The sequence below is a fragment of the Bombus vosnesenskii genome, unplaced genomic scaffold (assembly GCF_011952255.1).
Source record: "Bombus vosnesenskii isolate JDL3184/JDL3185 unplaced genomic scaffold, Bvos_JDL3184-5_v1.1 scf7180000013316, whole genome shotgun sequence".
Classification (NCBI taxonomy): Eukaryota; Metazoa; Arthropoda; class Insecta; order Hymenoptera; family Apidae; genus Bombus; species Bombus vosnesenskii.
This window is the reverse complement of record NW_022882962.1, coordinates 3,412,865-3,437,651: the sequence shown is the minus strand read 5'-3', so window position 1 is coordinate 3,437,651 and position 24,787 is coordinate 3,412,865. Positions and strand designations below refer to the sequence as shown.

The following is a 24,787-nucleotide window of genomic DNA, read 5'->3' as shown; positions in this document are numbered from 1 at the left end:
TTTTATCAAAAGCATGGAAACTGCTGCTAATCGTGAAATACAAGCGTCCGCACGACGCTTATCGCGAAGAATGGAAATTTCACTCGCAAGATCCTGGAATCACAAATTTCTCCCAATTACGAAGCATAAGAAACACAAGATGGGATTTTCTGGAAATGCTGCGAAGCAGAACCGAAGCAGAGTCGGCGATGCAACAAAGAGATAACATCGAATCGTACGCCATTCACCGCGGAGCCGATCCTCCTTGCCCTGTTACGAAGGTTTTCTTCTGTGGCGTTCTTCCGGGTCTTCTTGCCACTTCTCCCGGCTCGAATTACCGATCGAACTAGTCACCGAGTCCCGGAGACCGACGGCGATCGTGTCGTATTAACGAAGAGGTTTTTGCCTTTTACCCGTGCCAGAGAAATCCGACGAGTGGTTGGATTGTGCAACGAAATTTCTGCCTCTCTCGATTTAATGCCGCCTTCGCCACACGAACGCGAGCAGAACGAAGCTGAAAGCGGCGGGGACAAGAAACCTTAGGGACGTGTTCTTCCACGAATTAGATCTCTGAAAAGTCGTCTGTCTAAGCTGAGCACAGTTTACGCAATTTCCCGTTCTTCCTGCTACGCGTTTCCGGTTTCCAGAAAAGGTCACGGGTCATTTCAGACAAAGAAGAGCATGAGAATCGTCTTGAAGACAGATGCGGGTTAAAGGGGAGCGTGCGTTTCATAGAAGTAAGTAAGAAAGTTCAAGAGTTCCTCGAGAGTATTTATTTTAAATATCCCGTGACATCTAACTTCTCGATAGAATGGAATTCTATCTTTTCTTTTTTTCTGACGTTTAGAGATAAACGAGAAAAAAATAGAGAGAAAAAAGCTAGTAACGCGGTGCTACCGATCGAAGTTCGGAGAATCGTGGACGAGATTGGATTCTAATAGAAAAGTCAACGCGCTAGTAAAAGACAAGAGATGGAATTAAATCGGTAGTTGCCGCCTCGGTGTCGCAACTAGCGCGAAGAATTTTAATACCAGGCCGCGACAAAACGTTGTAGAAAACGATATCAGCCTGCCGATTCGCGGCTCTCTGTTCCCTTCTTTTCACGATCGAATTACCGCAGATCAGATTCGATCTTCTTTCCTCACGGTAGGTGCCAGGGCTCGCGTGTCTCGATATTTCATACGCGTACACTCCACGACAGCAGTTCTGCCTGTACAATCGTAACTTTCATCCACGATAGAAATTATTCCGATAGATCGATCGTATGTTTTAACGCTAAAATCGACGAATTTTCACAAAATGTCAACCGATCGATTTGCCCCACTCGCCTGTGTTTCTGCATCGACGTAAAATCATGTCCGGAACAATTGCTCGGCGGCATAAATCGTCGAAAACGTTTTCCTGGTTAATTCCGTGGTGAAAGGTGGACGAGGAACGGCGGAAAAGCGAAAGAGTCAAAAGAGAAGAAGGGATAGGCGAGGTCTATTCGTAGAACAATAGGCGGCATCGAGGTACCAGACGATGAAGTCACGACACACTCGTGTTCCGACATTGTGGACATTTTGCCGCGGCCAAATAGCACCGATTTAACGCGCAACACACAGTTTCGCGACTGGCCAACAACGGCGTCCTGTATTCGCGACAGCTACGAGCATCAAGAATCGACTTGAACATGCCCGCATCCCATAGAAAATGGCAACTACGTGGAAACAGAGCGTGTCCTGGTAATGTCGCGACACGAACTCGCAGAAGCGCGCGTGTCCACGAGCACTTGTTCCTTATTCGCGCAGGAAATTAACACGAGCAACGCGAATGTAAGGTAATTAGTGGACTACAGATGTTTATGCAAATTCGTATCTTTTACAAACGTTATCAGAGAAATAGACTGGAAAGTCAGGGAGAAATAGAAAACTTGAAAAATTCGTACACGAGATGTTTAATTAACGTAGCAACGATGTAGCAAAGTTTCCTCTGCAATTTTGTTACTTCCCCCTCGAGGATCTCTTCAACTCGTTCCGCAACTTATCAGACTCTGACATTCTGTCAGGTGGATTCACTAGGAAGTACCCGAAGAGCAGAATTCTCTTAATCACGCGAGTTTCGATCGACAATGTTACAGTCGAGTGGACGAAATATTCTGACCGCGTATCGGCCGTTACCTGAATGGATCGCTTGGAAATGCAATGCCGATTCCAAGGGAATCCACGGTGACTCGAATAATCCCGCCGTGCACGACGAAGCCACGCAGATGAATAAAGTCCTCGTAATTGGCTGAAACGCAGCCCCGGCACGACATTTTCACTTTCCGCGGATCGTTGCCCCGATAATTACGTACTCTGTCGCGATTTGTTCCGACAACCAAAGAACTGCGATCGATCGAAAGCACCGATTAAAATTGTAAGATCTTCGATTTAAGAGCGCGAAAATCCTCGAAAGTTAAAATTATTAGATTGTCCGAAAAGTTTCTTTGGTTTCATAAATTGATAACAGATGGACAACAATTTCTGTTTTATATTATTTTATTGAATCAGATGTGATCCATTTCGTTCTATTTCTATTATTACGTTCGTGAATAGTTCGATGAACTAATATAAAACAAAAATCATTGTGCGTCTATTATTTCCTTATAAAACGAAAGAAACTTTCCGCACAACCTAATAGAACTTTGTTTTCTGAGTGAACGATACGTTTAACTTCCGTGTTATCTCTTTTTTATCGGAAAGGTTCGAGAGTTTTCAGATTTCAGAGTTTCGATGCTCTAAATTTCTAAAATTCAAAAGTTGCAAAGTTTTTAAAATTGTTAAGCGTAAAAACGTTGTCCCCTGGAATGTCAAGATAAAAAGATAATTTACACGCATTTCCTTTTCTCCAAACTTTTCACAATTTGGATAGACACAAGCACGCACGCGATATCCAATACCTGAAATTAAGGCGATCATTTTGTAAGCGCCTAAGGTCGCATGAAATTACGTCGATCGGAATAATAACCAGAGTACAGAACCTGACAAAAATCCAAATGAATCGCATGTCGAGCACTTGATTTATCCGTCTGTTCACGGCGCAAACGCGACGAAATAAAATGTGGAGTCCCTACGGTGTCGCGAATTAAACGATACCTCGTTAATCGCGTTGATTCGACCTATCGGTCGTTTAAAAATACCTGCAAAATCACGATCGTAAAATTCATGTTTCGAAGAACGCGTTACACTAAGGATATTTCAAGTATTCAACAATTATCCAGTCGTATTTACGTGATTTCAGATTATACGGCAACGAATATAAATCTTTCGATTATAGTTCAATCTCTTTCGCACTTTTCTTCAGTTCAAAGTTTCTCATTGCATTCGAATCATCGTTACAATCTTATTATCGTAAAATTTCAATATATCGAAGAAAAAGTGGATCGACCTAATTTCTAAGTATCGCAAAAACTAATCGATTCTATCACGGAATTACAAATCGTACGTCGTGGCAAAGCTCTGTTAACCCTTCACTGATTGGATAAAACAATGGCGTACACGGCTCGCGGCAGTCGTTTACCTGAAACCCTTGCGTACCACTACTCTATACCCCGCTATCGAACGTGAAAATATCGAGTTACCCAGGAGACAATGAACCGAGGCCCTCGCCAATTATCCCGACTTCCACGAATCTCGCGTAAAATCCTACTTCGGAGAACGTGTATTATTTCTTCGATCGACTCTAAAGACAATCGTTAAAGAGATCGATGCGAACCTTTTTTATACAATTTTGGGTCGCCAACTAAGCGATTGCGGATTTTGTCATTAGATGATAATGACAGTAGTTTCCCAAAACCCAATAGTTTCCACTATTAAACCTTCTATTAATCGACGCGACGACAAGACAGCCGCGCAACAAATCTAGTTTCCTTGAAATTAATCATCTTCCTTCGGATTTAACTTTCTCTACGTACGTACGAACAATCGATGCATCCGTGTACCACGTACGAACAGTTGAAATCCTCTTTCAAAACCTATACACCGATCACCGGTGATACTATCGTTAATCGGGTCGTTCGATTAATACTTTGACTGCCACGTTGTTCATAAAAGACAGGTTTCTCCTGTGACGCCACGGTGGTCATTGGTGATCAACCAGAGCGATTGAACTTCTTACGATTGTAAAAATTGAATGAAAATTGACAGTTAGGGCATTTTGAATATAACCGATAAATAAAACATACTTTGAGATAAAAAGTACTCCTATTGCACGATTAAACATTTTTATTAGAACATCGATAAAAAAAAAGAACGAGAACAAATGTTGCATCTAACGGTGCACCGTGTTAAAACACCGTGGCATCCTGAGCGAAACATGTGATTTCGGCGTGGCAGTCAAAGTGTTTTAACCGAAACAACGAGCGAACAACCGTTCGAGTGGCATTTCCTCGAAATCGCGATCGCATAGGTAACACGGGCGAACACAGCGCGGAACAACAATCGGCACCTCGGGTCCCAATCGAAACTGCTTTCTCTCGTGGCCGGGAGGTTGGCATTACCAGAGAGCCGTGCAGCGTTCCAGAGATTGATTGCCTTATCGATAATTAGCTTAGCACGAGCAACCGTGCCGGACCTTTTGTTTCACCGTCTGACCTCAACAACGCCTTCGTCGGACTTCTGCGACCACGAGAATTCCTCTCGCGTCGAGCCACCAATGGCTCACTTATCGTTTCGTACGTGCTCGTTCGAATTTCGTCGTCGAATCTCGCGAACCTGCTCTTACGGACTAGCTAGCTGGTAATTTTCGTTTCTCACCGCGTCGTCATTTATCAAACGGCGAGTTACTAGTTTGCAGAGTGACTAAGGCGAATGTTTCCACGAGCCAGCCGATCTCAGAGTCTTCCGACGATGGAAAGCGAAACGGAGGCACGGACGAACGCTTGCCAAATGGAGAAGCACAGGCTGCTACTTAAGGAAAATTCAGTGAAAACAGGTTAGATTCGATGGCTTTTCCTGGGCCGTTCGAAGGAAAACTCGAAGAGGGATCTAGATCGATTCTAGAGCGGCGGATCGACGTTTCTCAAACGAGTATTTGCGTTCCGAGGAATCTCGTAATGTTCTCTGTTGCGAAGCGTGGATTGCAGAAGACCGAGATTTCTCTGGCTCCTTGGATCGATCAACGTTTCGTCAAAGTAGACGAACCTGTGTAGTTGTATGGGAAGTATGGTACTATGGTTCTGTAGCATGGTGTTGCTTAGGATCTTACGATATTCCATACTGCCAAGAACGAATTACGAGGAAGCAAGATTCCCTGGAGACTTGCGCGACATTTACAAACAAATTGCTTCTTCATCGAGGTAAACGAACCCACTGAAGGATCCTAAAACTCGGCATTCCTCGCGATCCAGCAACGTCTCACGTTGCGAAATCGAAATTCCAAAAACAGCAAGATCTCAGCGAGACTTCCACGGCATCTTTGACTAATCGGTGTTTCGTCAAAGCTAACGAACGCTCCACGGTGTAATTCGACAAACAATGAACGCATCGATTAGCGGACGCGTAGGTGGAGACGAGGATGAAGGCGCATTTGCACGTGTCGCACGTCCCTTGGGCGCCGAGGCGACGACGGGGAACCTGAAGGTAAAAATACGGGAGAGAAAAAAGAAAGAAAAAAAAAACGGCGACGAAAGGAAAGAGGTGGAAGAAGAGAGGAAAGCAAAAAAGCAAGAAAAAAGAAGAGGACAGCGAGGAAACGAAGAGAGGGAAGAAAGGAACGACGCGTGCAGGAAGGGCCGCCTTGAAGCTTTAAGAGGCAGCTCACAAAGGGTGGAGGAGAAAAAAAAAGAAGCAGCGACGTGCATACGGGGCATAACTCGCGAATAATGCGCCGTTTTATACGGGCGTACGTGAGCGAGCCGTAAGCAAATGCATTTTGCAGCAGCGGGCCTTAAACCGCGCTCACATGTACAGTCCGTTGCATAAGATCGTCGATGCAAATATCTCTGTATGGATATTTTTCTTCATCCCCTCCTTCTTCGTTATTTTTATTCCCCTTCCTTTTTCCTTCTCCGTCTAATTCCAATTTTCGTTTCCTTCCCTTCTTCCTCTTCTGTTTTCCTTCTTTACATTACCTCCATTTCTTCTTTTTCCTGTTTCGCTGTTTCCTTTATATTCTTTTACCTTCTCCTTCTTCCGTCGCCTACCCTTTCTTCCTTCCATTTCCATCCTGAGCTTTCAATCTGCGTAAATCTTTAAGAAAATAACAATAATTTTCACAAGATCTTCCCTTCCTTCTCCTTTCTTCTTTCACTCTCTTGTCTCTTCTTTCTCTTCTTTTCGCCTGGAACTTACGTAACGCCGATACGCATAAACGTTTGTACAAAAGAAAGAAATTAATTTTCACGGGAGGAGACACCAAATTCACGATCTTGCGTCGCAGATTGTACACGCATGGCCCGTGCTCGGTAACAAAATGCGATCGTCCTGTTCGTCGTTGCGATAAAAATACGCTCGTTAAAGCCTCGTGCGATGAAAGTTGCACGAGTTCCATCCACGGGAATGTTTAACAAGAACTCGCGAAAGACCACGATGACTCGTCTTCATTCAATATTGTTCAATTAAAAGCTCGTAAAGTTCTTTGATACGGAGATGGGGGCACGGTCGAGTGGTCGGGTTCCGAAGATCCGCCCTTATACCCCGGATAATCTTCCGTGGAATTACAGAACGATTTCACATGATGCCAGCAATTTCACTGGAAACGACGCGGCAGAGAAGGAGATTCGTTTCTTTCTTTTTTTTTTTTTTTTAATCCGGGGATTACGCTGCAATTTGGGCGCCATGGAAAAAGACGATAAAAGAATAACTTTGCTGGCTCTTTTTTCATTCGAAGCTCGTCTTATGAATATTCGTTGTCGTTTTATTAACGATGCTTGTAACTCTAATTTCTTGTAGATTGGCTTATAATTTTACTATGTTGTATAATTGCCTACAGAATTTTAATCTCTCGTAAAGTTCCATTTGAATTATAACGACCATGTTGCTATTCAGGTTAACAAGTCTAGAAATTTCCAACATAAGTATAAATGTTTCTTTCGTTAAATTAATATACGTCGTTCACGAAGGCATTCTCAAATCACTGGCTCAGAAAAAAGAAACTTCTGCAACTTGAATAGTCGACGCTACAGATTTTCTACCAATGATAACAGAACAATCTTCATTAAAGAAAGAATTTTTCTGTCAAATATTTTCAACGCCCCGATAAATCTAACATCCAAGGCCATTGGCCTACGAGTGACGCGATCTACTTGGCCCGATTCATAAATACGATAGTTTCTTTTATTCAAAAGTCTCTGTTCTCGTTTAATATTAATGTTCACGGAATAACTGAAAATGAACCATCTTCCCTCGTACGAGTATAACGTTACCCATCCTTTCGAACGATCAAGATTCTGTATAAACTGAAATACCATAGAGGCATAAAGGCAACGTGTACACGTCTCTTTCTCCAATTTAAAACACATCGTTTACGAAGGCGTGGAACGCGACGTCCTCGAATCGCTGGCTCGGAAAAAACGAAACTTCCACGCGACATAGATAGCCGATGCTCCGGATTTTCTACGAATTAATATGATTAGCCACGTAGAGCCACGCTTCTATTGTGACTCCCATTTGCAGTGAAAGCATACCATTAGAGACGTGCCACTTGCTTTTCCTCGAAGACGAAAAAGAAAAAAAAAAAAAAAGAAAAAATAAAGAAAAGGAAAGAAGAAAGATAGAGGAAGAAAAATTGGCGAGCGAGGACGAAAAGAATGGGCAAGAATACGAAGAAAGCTCAAGAGAGAGAGAAAGAGACCGGTTGCGATCGTGAGGGGACACGAGGCGCGTCCATTATGATGCAAATTAACGTTACCCGAGGAATTTTACGCTCGGCCTCGATTTTTTTCCCGCGTATTGCAGGTTCATTAGAGTGTGCCAATTTCTTCTGGCGTTTCTCGCAGAACCGTCTGGGAAAATATCTTTGTGCGCGAATTCCCCGGCTCGATCCAGGCCAGTCCTGCTCGCGAGAACGAATTAAGCCAACGTGCACGCGTTAATTGGCTAATTAAACGGGGCCATGGCGTAACATGCGATCGGTTTCGATCGATTTCGTCGGTTCGATCTTTCGACGATCGTTCTGCACGCCGATGAACAACGTACAACTTATCGGAGATACAATAGGAAAAAGGACGATTCGACGAGCGAGTTTAACGAAAGTCGCAGCAAGTGTAACCCAGATCGGAAATAGCCTGAACAGAAACGGTTCTAGACTTGCTTTAGATTCGACTTTGCTCGTCCCGCGTCACTGGCTTTAATGGATCTTCGGCTTAACGACGTGCGATCTTCTTTAACTGGTCACGCGCAAATCGAAATTTGCATAATATTCGCATGCTTCGTCCTTTACGGTCCTACCTTGACTGGCTCGATTTTTTTAAATTACTCTCGAGTGAGAACTTGATTCGGCAGAAATTTCGATGTAAGTGGATCGTTGGTTAGGAAAGTATAGCGATAAAAGGAAATTGCGAACTGTTTTTGAAAGGAAATTGTGAGAAAAGGTGAAATACGAGCGAGGTTAAGCGTAATATAAAGTTAAGTAGTTAAGGACTGCGCGAGTCAGACATAACGCGACCTAAATATGTGCCAATTTGGCCCAAGTCCGGCATCGTTAAACTCATCGAATTAAATACAACCCACGTTCATAAAGACAACTTTACGCGTCACGAGCGTATATTCCATTTGTTCTTAATATCGTCCATTAAACCTGTACAAAGATCTCAATCATAATGCAATTATCCTACGGGATTACCGATTTACCATTTTCGGAACTTTCTACGCATTTCATTCGAAACAAAGATCTCCAAGTAACGTAATATGGAATTATGATACGCGATCAGAGCGGATACAGGCGGCCGTTGCATCGCCACAGTCCTTAGCGGTACGCACGCTTGATAAACCATAAATTCTGTTATGGCGGTAAGTATGCAATCCGCGTGGGATGAGGCCAACCGACAAAAGGAAAGCGCTCGTTCTTTCTTCACCTGATAAGACCGTGTTTTCTCTGCTACAAAGAGCCCAGGCTAACAATGAGGTATGCCAGGGTTACGCAATAGAACGCGTCTCTGTATTTATACACGTTTACGTGTGTTTGAGTACGTACGACGACGATTGTGCAATATGACGCCGGTGTACTTAGTATAACGCAACGTTCCCAAAAGAAACACGAGCAGCGTTCTTGTATCCTGATTGCGGCTATTATTTAACGATCGTCGAAACAGATACGGGAAGAACCAGCAGAAAATCGGTTGACAAACATCGACACGTGTCGGCGGTTCCGTGGTGTACGGCCACCGATACGATACGCAACACGTCGACATGCTGATTTAGCAGGTATTATGCTTCGTTTCGACGCACACGCTGTGTCATTATCGTTATGCAACTAATCGTTGGTAAACGACGGATAGGATATACAACGAGGGACGAAATTACATGTTCGTACGGTCGGAACGTGGAAATAGAAGAAAAGAATATGTTCGGTGCTGTTAAATAATATTGAATAACGCGGTTCTGAAAGATCGAAAAACAATGATTATTTTCTTAATTGTAATCGTACGATGAAAAAGGCATGGCATTGTGATCGTGTTATCGGTGAAGTCGGCGTCTCTTATCGTTGGATACGTTACGATACCGAGGCCACTGCAATATTCGTTTACTTTATTACGCACGCGGTATAATGTGCTCGATGACTCTACAAATTCGTTATCGCGATTAATGCACCGTTGTTCCCAGTTACGCAGTTTTATGCGCACTCTGCCTTAAATACTAGTCGAGTTTCTTGTGCTTTGTCGACGATCAATGCGTCATTGATGGCGTTTAATTTGGATAAAAGATTGACGAGGAAAGACGCGGTCGGTAGCTTCGAAAGAAAGCTTATCATTCTCTAATTAAAATATCGTACGATTGTCTGACCTGAGAATTCTTTAAAATTCCAGACTAAAACTAGCCAACGCGACAAAGATTTTACAGCCAAATGTTCGAATTGCTGTTGAAAAATTCCGAGAATATAACTCGTGAAAAATGTTGGAGATCGAATAAAAGCAATAACGTACGCAAGAGGAACGTACAGATTGGAAGAAAATTCGCTCGATCAAGGTGCTCTAATTGTCTGTCGTTATCTAGAGAATCGTCAAACTGAAAAAAGTTCTAAGCAAACAGGCAAATCTAGAACAAATTCCATATCTAAAAGTACAACTGCTGGGAAAAAATTCCGTAACCGTATCGCGCGATTCGCAGAATATTCCCAAAATGTAATGCTAATGAAAACAATAGTATAGGCAAACAAAATGGACAAACTCGATGAAAATCAACATCGCTAAACGCATGAATTAGCAAGATCCACTTAATTAAGGAGTCTCGTCACGATTGTGAACCGAGAGAAGACGGTTGTTACGCACCGTTCGTCGTTTAGGCTTTAAAGGCCTTTAAGGCCTTAAGGCGCCTTCTAATTATTCACTTTCTCCGACGTCTCGCGGTGAAACGAGCGAGATTTACAGGCTCGCGTCTCGCTCGATGTAATTTCCACGATAGTTTCAACCTATTGAGAACGACAATACACAGAGCCGCCGATTCCCACCGAGCTTCCGGGTTGTTCGTTATTCCATGATGCCCTGTTTATCGGCCCGTATAACGATCGGTGGTGCCTACGTTTGTTTTATTCAGCTTGAATCGTTTATTTTCATACTCCTATCGAACAGCCATTAGAGAAATAATTGAATCGTTCGGAACGATAACGCCGATCGCGACTCCGTAAATTGAAAAACGTTCGTAAGGTTATTGTTTCTAACCTACCGTAAAATTTGCTGCTGTTTTCTGTCATTTCTTTCCGATAAATAGGCTATCCAATGTTTGTGCGAATTTATACTTTTATAAATGCAACTAAAAGAATAAGCTGTTTCGCTCATGAAATTATATTTCGTTTTTTTGTGCATTTCGTGTATTTTATCTCGTGGTTTTTCACTTCTTAATTTTCTACAAATTAAAAAGTCAAAAGTTTGCAACAAAGGAAGTCTCGAACGTACTGCTAAATCGTTCGTTTCTCGAAGAACGAGCATTAATCGTGTTACCCGAAAAATAAAATTGAGAAACTCGCAAAAAGCAGAGTTCGTCGGCTCAGCTTCTGAGAGGCTCGATTCGATTAAAGTGCGAATTGGGAATAAATCAGAGGCTGAAGGTCGAGGATGTATTATATACAGGCATCCTTTTCATTACACGAAACGATAGCGGTCATCTAATGAGAGTAATTTGGGGAACAGACAACGCGAACTCTTAGAATCAGATGCCTGGCTTTCGAGATGATATATGATCGTTTATGACGTAGAAAAGATAATTCGAACGCTGGGGAACTATTTTTTATTGTAATTATGTAACGCTAATCATATCTTTCTCGTGACGTCGATACACTTCTATGGTTCGTATCGTTGTGTTACACTTTTTTGCTTCTATCATATTTTATAATTTTGTCTTTATCGAACATAGAATTATTGATTCTGTATCATTTTTTATCTAATCATCTTTTTCTATAATCGTGAAAAATATGAAGAAATCGTCAATATAAGCCATTCCTCGTTTCCATACTATGGAAAAATATTGTTCAATTTGTTATCTCGCTATTTAAAGAAATTGAAAGTCTTTCCCTTCGTTGAACAACGAACAAGATCGAAACACAAAGATGTATAAACCACGATAAAATTGCTGAGAGAGGAAGAGAGAAGAGATAGTTTGATCTACGAACTTGTAGAATTTAAATCAGAATTTTTGCACAGCGAAACAATAACGAAACAACGACAGATTCGATGATTATAACGAAAGCGACACCGCGATCAAGATACTGTCATATTCTGTATGGAAGAACGTCTGCCAAGGTGAACGATGACTGCGAACCGGAAGAAGAATTGCCATTATTCGCGGGACGGCGAAAAACTCGCGGAAGAGCAGTCACAGCTGTCATAGAAAATCAAGGGAGAGTTTGTTGATCGAGGCCAAACACGGCCATCCATGAAACCGCTTTCTATTCGTGCGTTTCTCGACAACGGGCTCCGCAACGACGCGTCGTACAATTCGATAATCGATCGTTTAAACTCGCTCTTCACGCATCCATTCGACGCTGATCGAATCGCGAAACGTATACTATAATAACGATATACACGCTTCTAATCGATTCGTGTTGTACGACAGCTATCTCCGGCTAAACGATCCTGCGATTTAACAAACTGTTCCAAAAAGACTGTTAAGACTGACGAGTTCGAAAAGCCAAATTTCTCTTTCACTCTTATTTCTTGCTTTTTTTTCTTTCTTTTTAATATAGATACGTACGTAGAACGAAATTTCGACCAACACATAATGGATTCGACAACGTATATTCGTTAATTATTGTTGCGAATTATCGACTAAAGAGCAACCGGTCAGGTCAAACCGATCGGTCGATATCGCGTACCTCGAATGAATTAACGCTCGAGGTGGAGGTGGTTTAATATATCGAGTGTTAGAGTAATCCAGCGCTGTGTTGAACTAGTTGTGTAAACGTAACGTGTGATATGATACACGGTGGTGGTAAGATCTTGTTGGGAGTGAAGTATTTCACCAGTACAGTACGATATCTGATGATAAACCGTCCTTCTACGTTGCCGATTTTCCCTACCAGCCGTTGGGTTTCTTCTGTCCATTGTGCCCTTCCGACTGGTCCTTTCCAGCGGTTTTCTACCTGACTTCGGAGTCGTTAGGTTTACAGCTCGGGGAAGACATGCAATTCGGAATTTCCTAAAGAAAGGAATGGGCCTGTCCGTGCCATAAACGGACAGTCAGTCAAAATTCCGAACAATTATACTCGATGACATTTTTAAATCAGTTTCTATCGTTGTCCATTTGTCATTGAGTTACGATCGCTCTTCGTCGATACGTATAAAATGCGAGATATTTCGCCGATGATCTTTGGCGGCGGGATACAAAACCAGATACGACAAGAAAGCTTAGAAACTATAAAAAAGTTATACAAAAAAACTATATCGCCAATAAAAGAATCGGAGAACGATCGTAGACGAATAGATGAGAAAAGTTATGGTTCGCATTGGTTACAAGTAACATCCTGATGGTATCGTTAGAAAATTTGCAATGAAATTTCAGCCGTGATAATCTCTAGAGATTAATTGAAAATCTTTATCCCTCGTTGGGACATCGGTGACTCTTGAGCGCCTTTGTACGCGTCGATCTCGCGGTATTTAAGCTCAGGCTACGGAAGCGTGGTAAAATGATCGGAGCTGGAGATCGGAAATGCCGCGTCTGAGCCATCGATCACTTCCGTTTCGATGCCTCGAGCTACGTGGCGCGTTATCGACAGTCTATGATCGCGAGATCGTGTTACAAGATCGATCGAACCGCACAATTTTCTCATTATCGAGAAAGCGAGGATAACCGTGCAACCCTGCGCTCGATCTCGTTGTGGATCCTTCGTAACAGTGCTGAAACGATCGATTCCATTGCCTTCTCTTCGCGTTTCCATTTCCATCTTCCCATTCTCGATATCGCTTCAACGAACAAATGCTATTTGATTCGCCACGACCACCGAATCAAAATTTCTATCAATATACGAGTGGTCGATATCAAAGGATAATAATTACGATCGACAGTACCATTGATGACTTTGACATTCTCCAACGATCAGGTAGCGATTCGATAAAATTTTAACAATAAAATTTAACAAATAAATCTTCATCGAATAAATCACAAAACACATCGCAATATAAATTTGCTATTTTACTCTATCGTTACAAATAGAAGATGTAGCAAGCTTACTCTCATCGATTTTATTCTTTACATGCTGCAATTCTATTCCTGTTATTATAGCGCACAGACATACGAATGTTGTAAAACGACGTACGAATGTTTTCTATAAAATAAGTGTCCAAACACTTCCACTAGACGCTATACCGAAACTTTAAGAAATAACAGAAAATGATGGAAGCAGCTGTTCTCGAACAACGTGCTACGTACCTTTTCCCATTTTACGGTAACTGCTCGCGTACGTACGTGACTACGAATTACAAACAGTTCCCGCTGGTTACCGATCGTCCGGTTTTTTCTTCGTTTTATATTTACGACCGCGAACTACGAATCGGCCGTTCCTTTCTAAACTTTCTCCGGCGAACAGCGACGCACGATTCTTAACGCTTCGTATCGAATTTTTGCCGCGTCCAGATCGATAAGAGAACCGCCGATTTCGCTGTCCTCGGAGCGCCTGGTGATCTCGGCCACCGCCGCGAGTCCTTCATCGAGACCGCCGAGATTTATGCCGATCGTGAGCTCCCGTTCAACACAGAACCACGGGTATATTAATTTCCACTCCGTTATCGCAGCGATTCTTCTTTTCCGCGTCGTTGTCGGTAGCTTGGCGCTAAGAGAGAAATCGGTGTCCTCGAACATGTCCTCGAATCGCAAATCTATTAATCGTAACTGGAGAGCGTCGTTCGCTTCGTCGATTGGAAATTATTTATTTTTCAAGAATTTCTTCGGGGCAAAATATTCGATACAATGAGAGAAATAAATTTCTAGCAAATATTTAGAGATAAATTCGTTTGCGGCGCATAAATTAAATATTAGAGAAATTCCACTTTCCATTTGTTCGTTAACACCTTAGACACGGTTGATCAGGTGTAGTAGCAAACAGAAGAAAGTCTAATCCTACTGCCTTCTTTTACTATCGCAAGATTATTCGTAACCGACGCAAACAATCATTTTCCTAATCTTTTTATTCGAAACTTTTATCAAAAAAAAAAAAAAAGAAAAAAAACGCGTATACTGTAGCAAAATTTGATAAATGGTGACGTTAACGTAATCTTCTTCGACGATAGGTTTTAACGGTGAAGCGGAAAATTCGTTTCGTTTCTCTTACCTTCGTTCGATTCAGCGGATTCGAGAAATCCCAGCCCGGGGCGACGAACAGGTACCCGCATTTTGAAATCTTCCTCGTTGCCTGCAACATAAATATAGATCGTGTTTAGTTTTGACGTTGATCGATACTAGTAGCTATCGTTAGCTCTACAAATAGCCAGCAGGCTTATTGGTATTACGTTACGTCGGCTAAAAAGAATGTTCACTGGATCGAAGTTATAAATGTTTATAGATATAAATGCAGTGACACCCGATGAACAGTGTAGAGATAGTACAGAGACGGTACAGAGAAAGAAAAGTCAATGGTTGGTGAGATCAGAATGAATCCAAAGAAGTCACACTTCGTCGCGTGCATTATGCGTTTCGTCACGTTGCATTGAACTTCTGACGTCGTTATTATTTCTATCGAGTACAAAGACTTTCTACGTAGTTTCACGTCGCGCTTACAGAACTCCTCGGCTGTAGGCGGACACCGGAGAAATATGTACTGGCGAACCAAAGAAATATGAATATCGATGACACAGATTGGACATTGTAAAGCGAGACTTAACCTCGACGAATATAAACGAAAAACATATACTTCTAAATCTATGCTACGTTTTATGCAGCAGTCTCGTTAACTTGTTAACTCGTTCCTCTTCTTCCACGTCCCTTCGACACCGTTCTGATAATATATTTACACATCGATCTTCTAACGCGAACAATAGAGAAACGTACGTGAAGAAACAAACATATACCGAACGAGATACAATGTCGTTTCTTTCTTTTGTACGAATCGACTTTATCAATTTTCTATTTTAGCGCTCTCGTTTTTCGACTAACCCCCTCCAGCTTCATCGTAATATCAACGACACTCGAAACTTAACCTCGATAAATAAAAATAAGAAAATACATAAAAAAAAAAAAATACATATTCTGTTTTACATAACAGCTCATTGACTGTCTAACTTATTCGACTAGTTCTCCGCCCAACCACTACCAACACCGCTATAATATCCACACTTCGACCCTCAAAACGAATGGGAGAGGGAGAGAGAGAGAGAGAGAGAGGATGAAACGAGATAATTATTAAAAAAGTTCCGGCGGTGTCCATCGACGTCGACATTCCAGAGAAAACATAAGCGGAATATCAACCACGAAAAGCAATCTCCCGTCGCGTCCATGGAACGAGCTTCTCCATGCAGCGAGCTAATCAAACTTTCCAACAACGCCGCGGCTGCACGCCAGATCCTCTTCAAACTCTATTATTATGTTTAGAGGAAGATTTAGGGGCTACCGTCCAGGGATAGAAAGAACGAGAAACAGTGAAGGAGGGAGAGGATTGGATCGAAGGGTTCAAGAGAGAGGAAGAGAAACAGAAACGGCGGCCATTCAGATGGAAAGGAAAGTCACGTGAGCACGTACAACATCTTCGAGGAATCTTAAATCGGTCATTCATCAGGAGCAAGCGTACGTTTCACGTGTTTCACGTGTTTCTCGTAGTATTTCCTCGATTCATAGCGATATATTTATTTCAACGATCGACGAAAGCCACTTCGACTAAAAATTCTCTTCCCACAGAAAATATAGGATGATCGTATGTTTGTTCTTTTTGACTGGAACTAGGATTAAACGGATAAAAGCGCGATGATTGGGAATTTTCGACTGTACGATTCGAGAGCTGTTATCTGGAAGATCGAATTTATTTATTGGAATTTCTCGGGAGGGAAAGGAAGAGATCGTGCTCGGAATGAACTGATCGAGAATCTGACATTTTCTTGTATATTCGTCTTTGTAATTAGAGAGCCCTTTTATAACAGTAATATTCCAATGTATCCATCCTGACTTCTTCTTTTTTTTTAAATAAAAATTGCTCGTTATAACCCTAATTCCTTGTAAACTCCTCCGTTGTGGCTTCATCATATTCTCATTACACGTCTAAAACAACGTATATTTAAAGAAACAGCAAGGTTTTAACACATACTCGTTACCGAGCGCATAATTTTCCATGTTTTCCCCGAAGGAACAACTTCGACGGATCGTTTTCCTTGGAAATATGATAATGAAGCTCGCGTGCACCTCTTTCGCGTTACATTATTCCACGGGAATCGCTTCCGTTGACGCACGGAAGCCAGTTTTCGATAGCTTTACACCGCGCTTTCCAAATATCTCGAAAAAAAAAAAAAAGACGCGATATATCGAGGGGAAACAAAACGACCGTGCGTCACTTTCGCTCGTTACGAAAGTTGCATCCCGAGAAGGGAACGAGCCACGCGAATCAGCGAACGATTTTTCCTCTCGCTCGAGAACTTTGTCGTGGAATTAAGTATACATGTTCGGGACGATCGAGCGATCTTCGACAGCTGAAGAAATTTCACCTAGAATGACGCGCGACGACCCAGATTTCCCGTGCTTAATAACAAGCCGTGCATCCAGTCGAAGGTAATCGAAGGTAGTGGAATAAAAAGAGAAAGAAAGGACAAGTACAACTTTGTCGATCTGCTGATCTTAATATGGCATCGATTAAAAATGTTTACGATCATAAGATACGAGATCTTTTTGGAATAGATTAGAAATCCGTGAAGTTTAGTGAAAAAATAAAACTAATCGCAATGGATTAATGTATAACGATATCGATTTTATTACTCGAGTTAGGAATTGGTTGTGGAAGGTAACCGTTGAAGGTTGTGGAAGAGTGGAAGATTTTATAATACAAGATACCAGTGCACGGTGGGCAGAAATATGATAAGTAGCCGTGAAGTACTTCATACGGAGGCTAATTTCACAGCAATTTACACTTTGCAATTTCTTCTTCGTAAATTGTTAGTGTCTCCTCATTTAAGATTCTACTTTCGTAATTTCATAATTATATATAGAATATAATGGTGTAGTTTCTAACATTCGAATGTTCGTTCTTTTCCTTTTTCTTTTTTTTTTTTTTTTTTTTTTGTAAAAATGTAATTACACGAATGAAAGCGTGTTCTTTTCCTTACGTTATACAATTTCATTTCGATTTCCTTGGTGCAAGTTTCATATTTTACATTCTTTCTCACGAAAGTCTTACAGATTTATCAACTTTGTGGGTTACATATAATTTCCCATGTTCTTCTGCGATATATAATCCATAGATAAAAATTTCTTTTCCCCTTCGCAACGTACAATTTCGTTTTGATTTGTGCGCTCGACAAGGTTCGTATTTTAGTCGTCGCTCACTCTAACGTCAAAATCGAGACTTCTATTTAAAAGAAAAAAAAAAAAAAAAGAGAGAAGAAAGAAACAAAAGACACGTCTACCTCACATTCGCGAAACATCTTTAAAATATTCGACATGTAAAACCGAAGGAGCAAACCGTAAAGGAGCTCTCGCGCGAAGAACAGGGACGAAAAAGAGTCCGCAGGACCGGTAAGAAGAGCGATACGTCTTCGTTCCCGTGACTGACGATCATTTTCCAGTGCGTGGCAATCACGAAACCAGGCGATCATCTGGCCTGCGCGAGCAAGAACGAGAATTCACTCGGCTTTATGGAGAAATAAAGTCCCTCGGCTCTCTCCCCTGCTCCTCGCGGAAAGAGGAACGCCGTGTTGGCGTTCTAACCGTGAGCGCGTCTTTCTTTGCAGAAAATTATGGTGTACCCTTGTATGGGCTAAACAAAAGATCACGGACACCGGCAAAAAGCCTCGATGCCTAAACATGCGCGAGCCACTGCGGAATTCCACTGTGAAATGGGGTCTAACAGAAACCTTGTCCACGATAAACTAATTTACGCCGCGAGATCTCTGCCGTGAGCGCAATTACGCTCAAGATAAATGAACGGCAACGCGTTTATTCTGCTCACGGTCGAGAAACGCATCGAACTTTACGTTATAGGGTAAATTAGAGGAGCATTTGGTGATTTTGTCTAACGTTCCGTAGCATTGTGATTCGACGAAGATTGAAATATTTATCGTTTATAGATACAATTTGTATCGTTATCTTTTAATATGTTTCGATTGGCTATCGATGATCTTCATAGCTGGAGAAACGTATAAAGTGACGCGCGTTATACGTACGAAGAAGGTTAACAGTCAAAATTATACTAATCCGATTGTATTATTCTTTAAATTTATCTGTTTCTTAATTCGCATTTTATCTTTCGTGTGTTTAATTATATGTATGATTAATAAGAAGTTGTTTTACTGATTAAATTAACATTGTAATAAAAGATACGAAATAACTATTCTTGGATATTACTCGGATAGGATGATAACAGGCGTTCAAAGGGAATTTATGATTTCGTTGGTTTTTGACGCTGTTATTATGTATCGTTACCATGGTATGCAGTGCGTAATCGTATCATCAATTAAGGACCAAATACGATGTTATATCGCTGATAATTTGTAGCCACATTCGATATTGGCATGTACTGCGTTTTACTACAACGAGTACTAAAATTAAGGTCTGTTACAAATTAGTGCAGGCTGCAGTAAATCTAGCATAACATTATGTTTAATTCTCGATGTGATCGACCTGGAACCCGTTTAACCAATTACGTACCAAGGATTTCGCCTTATGTACCGATCGAAGGTTCAGTATATTGAATTCAATTACGCCAAAGGTAAAATACGAATGTTGCTGCAACATCTACCACGATCCACTCGTCCGAGCGAAATTGAAAAATATATCAAACGTACACGCGGTACACTGGTGCAAGATTTTTACGACGAATGTTCAAATATTTTCAATATGATCGAGAAAGGATGGAAAACTTTTGCCTCGTAACGTGCTTCTTATATGGCGATCAACATCGAAGAAAATGTCGGATCGATTTCGGTATTACGAAAACGAAACAAACGCTGGTAATACAGCGTGATCTTTCTTTCGCAAGAAAGGAGAAAAGTATGCATAAATTGTATATCGGTGTTCCGGGAACGAGCCAGTCCGGATTCACAGTCCAGTTAGCTTATCGAGGACGATTAGAATCGCGATTCCACTAAGAAACGAGCCAATAAAATCGCGAATTCCTTCGTGGCTATGGCTACAACACACCTCTGTGTTCGATCTATCCACCGAGATAATTCTAAAGATCCTGTATCTTTCTCTCCGTGGACGCTGTGCTTTTTGTCCGGTCGAATCGATCGCATCGAATCTACGCTCTGTTTAACCGCTTTCCGTCCGGGCGTCCGCTGATTTCCTGTCGTCCGTCGCACGTTCACAATTGACTTCCGGCCAGTCGACTCTCCCCCACGCCATACTATCTCGCATCTGGACAAAAGCGCGTTGGAAAACTACCGCAATTATTTTGCGCGTAAATTTTATCGCGTTTTATGCGAGTAATAACATGGAATGGAAAATTCGTATAATATAAAAATATACAGAAAGACGAGGATTTAGCAACGTCTCTTGCATTCGTCACCTAACGATTACCAAATAATCTTGCCAGAACGATCTCGTAGACATATAATCTTAATATATAACTAACGTAATAAATATTGCTAAATAAGCAGAAAGATTACGAGCATTCGGCAACGCCTTTTACATTCGTCGTTTCGCTAAACAATCTTCCCAGAACGATATTCGCCGTCTCTGTTCAGCTGACCTAATACTGCGAGATCCCACGAAGAACTACAACCGATATTAATTAACATCGTAATCTCCATCGATGTCTCGATAAATCATCTGAACGACAGGCTCTGAGAAACATTTCCGCCAACTGTGGTGCCAAACTTTCCGACATTTGCTCGCGCAACAAAGATCAACGAACGTCGATGTACTAATCCAAAGCTGAAAGATCAGTCGATGACCTGCCGTGGCGTCGATTGCGCAATCGAGGGACACGTTCGTCTCGGCAACTGGCAATAATTGGACAACAGGTTGATCGTTCGAGGCAAAGAGGTCTCTCCTTCTCTCGTGGCTTTCTCGCGGTCGTCCTTGACACGCTTCGACCGAGTCCTTGCCAGTCCTTAAGCTCTAAACGCGACCGAGATGCGGGCCCACTCGAGACCAGCCGCGCTAATCTCTAATAAAGTCAATCACGCAGAGGTGTAGGTGCGCCCCGACGCCTCTCAACGTCTAAAAGGCCAGCTTGAAACATGGCGAACAACGAACGTCGAAGAAACAAGTCGAGCTTTATGAAAGCAATTAAAAATCTACCGCGTCAGCCAACTCGTTAGCCAATCAGACCGTGTCGTAGGCGACGCCTGGTCAATAAAAAAAAGGTCCCGTTGAAACGTTCTCTATTTTGAGGACGTGACAAGTATGGTAATAGTCGCGTTTCTGGCGATACTCTGTGAATTTAATAAAAAGGACGTGCTAACGAAAAATCGATACTACAGATAGGAAGACTCTGTAAAATCCAATCTTTCTTTCATATATGATCTTTATGTTTGCGTGGATTTTCAAAAAACACATCATCGAACATTCTGGATAAAATTAAACGGAATCCTAGAATCATCTTACGTTATTTCAAAATGAACAACTACGCTATCCCGTTGACGCGATAATCGAAATACGAAATAAAATATGCTACTAACATAACGTGTCACATGGCAAGCAACGTTTTAATACCTAGAAACGTTACTTTCCGATCACCTTTTTACAAAGTTAGAAGACCATAACTTTAAATTACCTATTACGGCACTTATCATCGGTAATAACACGCTTTTATCTGTAATTTAATTATTACATTGCATTGTGTAGAAGGCAGCCAGGTGTTGTCCGGATACTTTCGCGTGATGGTGTACATACACTACGTGATCGTATGGCCGACGTACGCTGTCGGAATACAGGAAGCCAGGCAAGATAGATGTCCGTTTAGATTCAGTAACGAGGCGGATCTCTTATTAGAGACGGTTTTCGTTCAGAGAGAGAATCAAGAGGAGGAACGGCGAATCGTTAACGTTCTATCGCCGCGAATTCATTTCTTCCGTGCGGTAATCGAGTGTAAATGCGATTCGACGATTCCCCTATCGCGGAACTCGCCCATGAAATCGTCCGCGGGCAAACCAATTTACATCGTCGAGTTTCTACCCGGCAACGTAAATCTGACGTCTTTCGAACGCAACAGGTATTGCCCTCTGACTGTGTCGGAACAGAGCGACGATTAGACTAATGCCGCGTTAACTGTTCATCGCTATCCTCACCCTTTGAAACTAATTTCGTGATGCACGATGTTTGGCTCAATTTCTCTCCTCTGAATTTTTTATTCCAACAAAGAAAAAAAAAAAGAAAAAAAGAGGAAAATAATCGTTTCTACATCGTCGAAATGTCTCGCGTCTGTGGCAAGAAACGACGTATCTTAAATTTCAAAATCGCTAAGAAACCATGTGTGTCTTGATAATCGTCCGGACAAGATCTCGACTCGTGACCATCTAACAAAACAACGCTGTATACTGCCGCGATTTCCTCTTAATCGCGATTAATCGATGCCGTTTGACATTCCCAACAAAAATGTGTTAACCCATTGGCGCAAAAATATTTTTATCTTCGGAGATACTTCGATTCTGATATTGCTAAGAATCCATATATATATGTGCGTCTTGATAATTCATCGTACAAGACGTCGATCCGTGATCATCTGACAAAACAACGCTTCTACGATTTCTTTTTAACCGCGATTCCAATTCCCTTCTCTCTACATGCACACAGATTCCGTTCACCGAGCAGTGTTTGCGGTACGATCGACGATTTGTCGAGGCAGCATCGAGACTTCTACGTGCAGCAACTGAACACCAAGAAAGAGTCTCACCTCGTCGTAGCTTCGTTTCTCTCTTACCGGTCTCGAGACACGAAGAACTCGCTCGCGTGCATCACACGGGGAATCCCACGCATCTCGTCGTCTGCATATCCCACATCCGGTGTCCATTCTGGCCACCTCGACCAACCCTCGCTCTTGCATTTCTGCTTTCCTCTCTCGTCCGAGAAACCTGTCCCCACCTAGCATCCTGGTATCGAGATATTATCGCGACAAGAAATCGATCGACGAAAAGATTAAAGAGTGAGTTACGCGTCCACACGTTCGTTTTCATCGCCGCAGAGAAATATCTATTACCGATCGGTACAATTTTTTTCTCTTTTTTAACAGCCTAGGGGATCAAGGACGAATCGGTTCCACCTGCGAGATCGTGTTAATGGAGAAACCATAAAACGACTTCTTGAAGAGTTTCTGTCGAGAATTCTGGATCTTAATAGCCGAAATAATATTATAGGAACGCTGAATTTACGCTTGGAATTAATATTAGAATAGTTATATATTTATTTTATGGACGATTACTAAGATGTTCATCGATACACACTTGCACGCGTCTCGGCACTTTCTTCCATATCCGACTGTTAACCGACTGAACAGTTTACATTCATCTGTTTTCGAGACGCTGCGCACATACATACTTCCACACACTGATACTCACATACAAGTATCTCTACTACACATCTAACCCAGTCCAGCACACAAAATTATACATATCCGAATAGTTTCAATACGTCGATTGCCGGATGAATTTCGTATGGCTGGATCGTACGAGTGCTTCTTTCAGCGTGAAATTTTATCACGTATTTCGGCACGATACGTTATGTAAACCTACCGAGAGATAGCATTTTCGATCAGAACTTTTAGGTTCTCATCGCTGTGTCTACGAATTTTCGTGTAATAAGAATACGAATTGAAACAAATGGATTTGTAGCGTTTAGCTACTGGCTATATAAATAGAAATAAATATGTAGGTATTTTGTACATACCAAGTTGCTGAAAGATGTTTTTACTTGCCGTTTTACACTTTTTCAATAAGCTTACGACATACATCTTAATAACGAAATATCGTAAAGTAATTTGAGCGCGCCTGGTACGTTACGCCATTGCCATGGTAATAAGTGCGCTGAATTTTGCAAATATGGCTATTTCTTTAATTCAAACACTGAGAAATCTGGCGCCTGTCGCTAGTAATTTTCACAGCGTTCGACTTCTTCGTGCAGACTTTTTTTAGCTCGCCACGACATTCAAATAATCCACGGACGATTAACACGTTCGATTCGAGGTAACGCATATAGGAAATGTTTTTATCGCTTGTACGTCCATTGGACACGGAATCGTATCCCTTTTTATCTTTTAAATTGTACTCGATTCTAGCCTGGTTTTGCCAGGTATACGTTACTTTTTGCCTGCAACAGGTAAATCGACGTAAAAGCAAGAAACAGGCATTCGACACGATAATTGAGAAGCAATGTGAACGTGAAAAATCCGCAGCCTCGATTCCAAACGACCGGACCGTCGAATAATCGATTCCATCGACTAAATTGATGACACTAGCTCCACCGCGGGGCGTCTCTATCCGCCTCAACGTTTGACACGCCGACTGATTTCCAGTTTCAGTGGCTTTCTACTCAATTAACTTAGCGACCGCGTAACAACCGTGGAAAACCTCAAGAAACTGGTGTTGCCCTGCGAATTCCGTCACGGAGGAGGCCATCCTATCACTTCGTCGCGTTTCAGACTCTACTTGCCACGATGAGCCACATTTACGGCCTCTTTGCGCCATCGTCGACAGAATCACGTCAAACGATCCTTTTTAATCCTATCAGCCCTTTGGTTGGATAGTCATAATGATAATCGTGATGGCGCAATAGCTACCGTAATAACTGGCTCCATTGCCAGTTTTCATAACAAAAAAAAAAAAACGTGTGTACTGCATCTGTTATTATAAGAAGTTGATTATACTTTTACGAGTTATGAAAACGTGTTACGGCAGTACGAAATTAATGGGACGATGCGTTTAAATGATAACGGAGGTTACATTAAGGTTAAACGATCGACCTAAATGTACCTATCAATTATAGGAAAAAAGAAAAAAGGACGGAATTCGCGTTGGAATTGCATAGCGTGAAAACCATCGTTCATCAGCGTAAAAGAAAGTATAGTTCGA

At 41.8% G+C, this 24,787-nt stretch overlaps 1 protein-coding gene across 5 annotated transcripts in view; it reads right to left on the bottom strand.

The window, feature by feature from the left end:
* The window catches only part of LOC117235362 (protein outspread), a 210,910-nt gene that overhangs the window by 134,196 nt on the left and 51,927 nt on the right, over positions 1 to 24,787 (bottom strand). For all 5 annotated transcript variants that reach the window (XM_033497311.1, XM_033497314.1, XM_033497313.1 and 2 more), the window contains exon 3: positions 14,917 to 14,997. In XM_033497311.1, the coding sequence (XP_033353202.1) occupies positions 14,917 to 14,997 (81 nt within the window). The remainder of the gene's footprint in view (positions 1 to 14,916; positions 14,998 to 24,787) is intronic.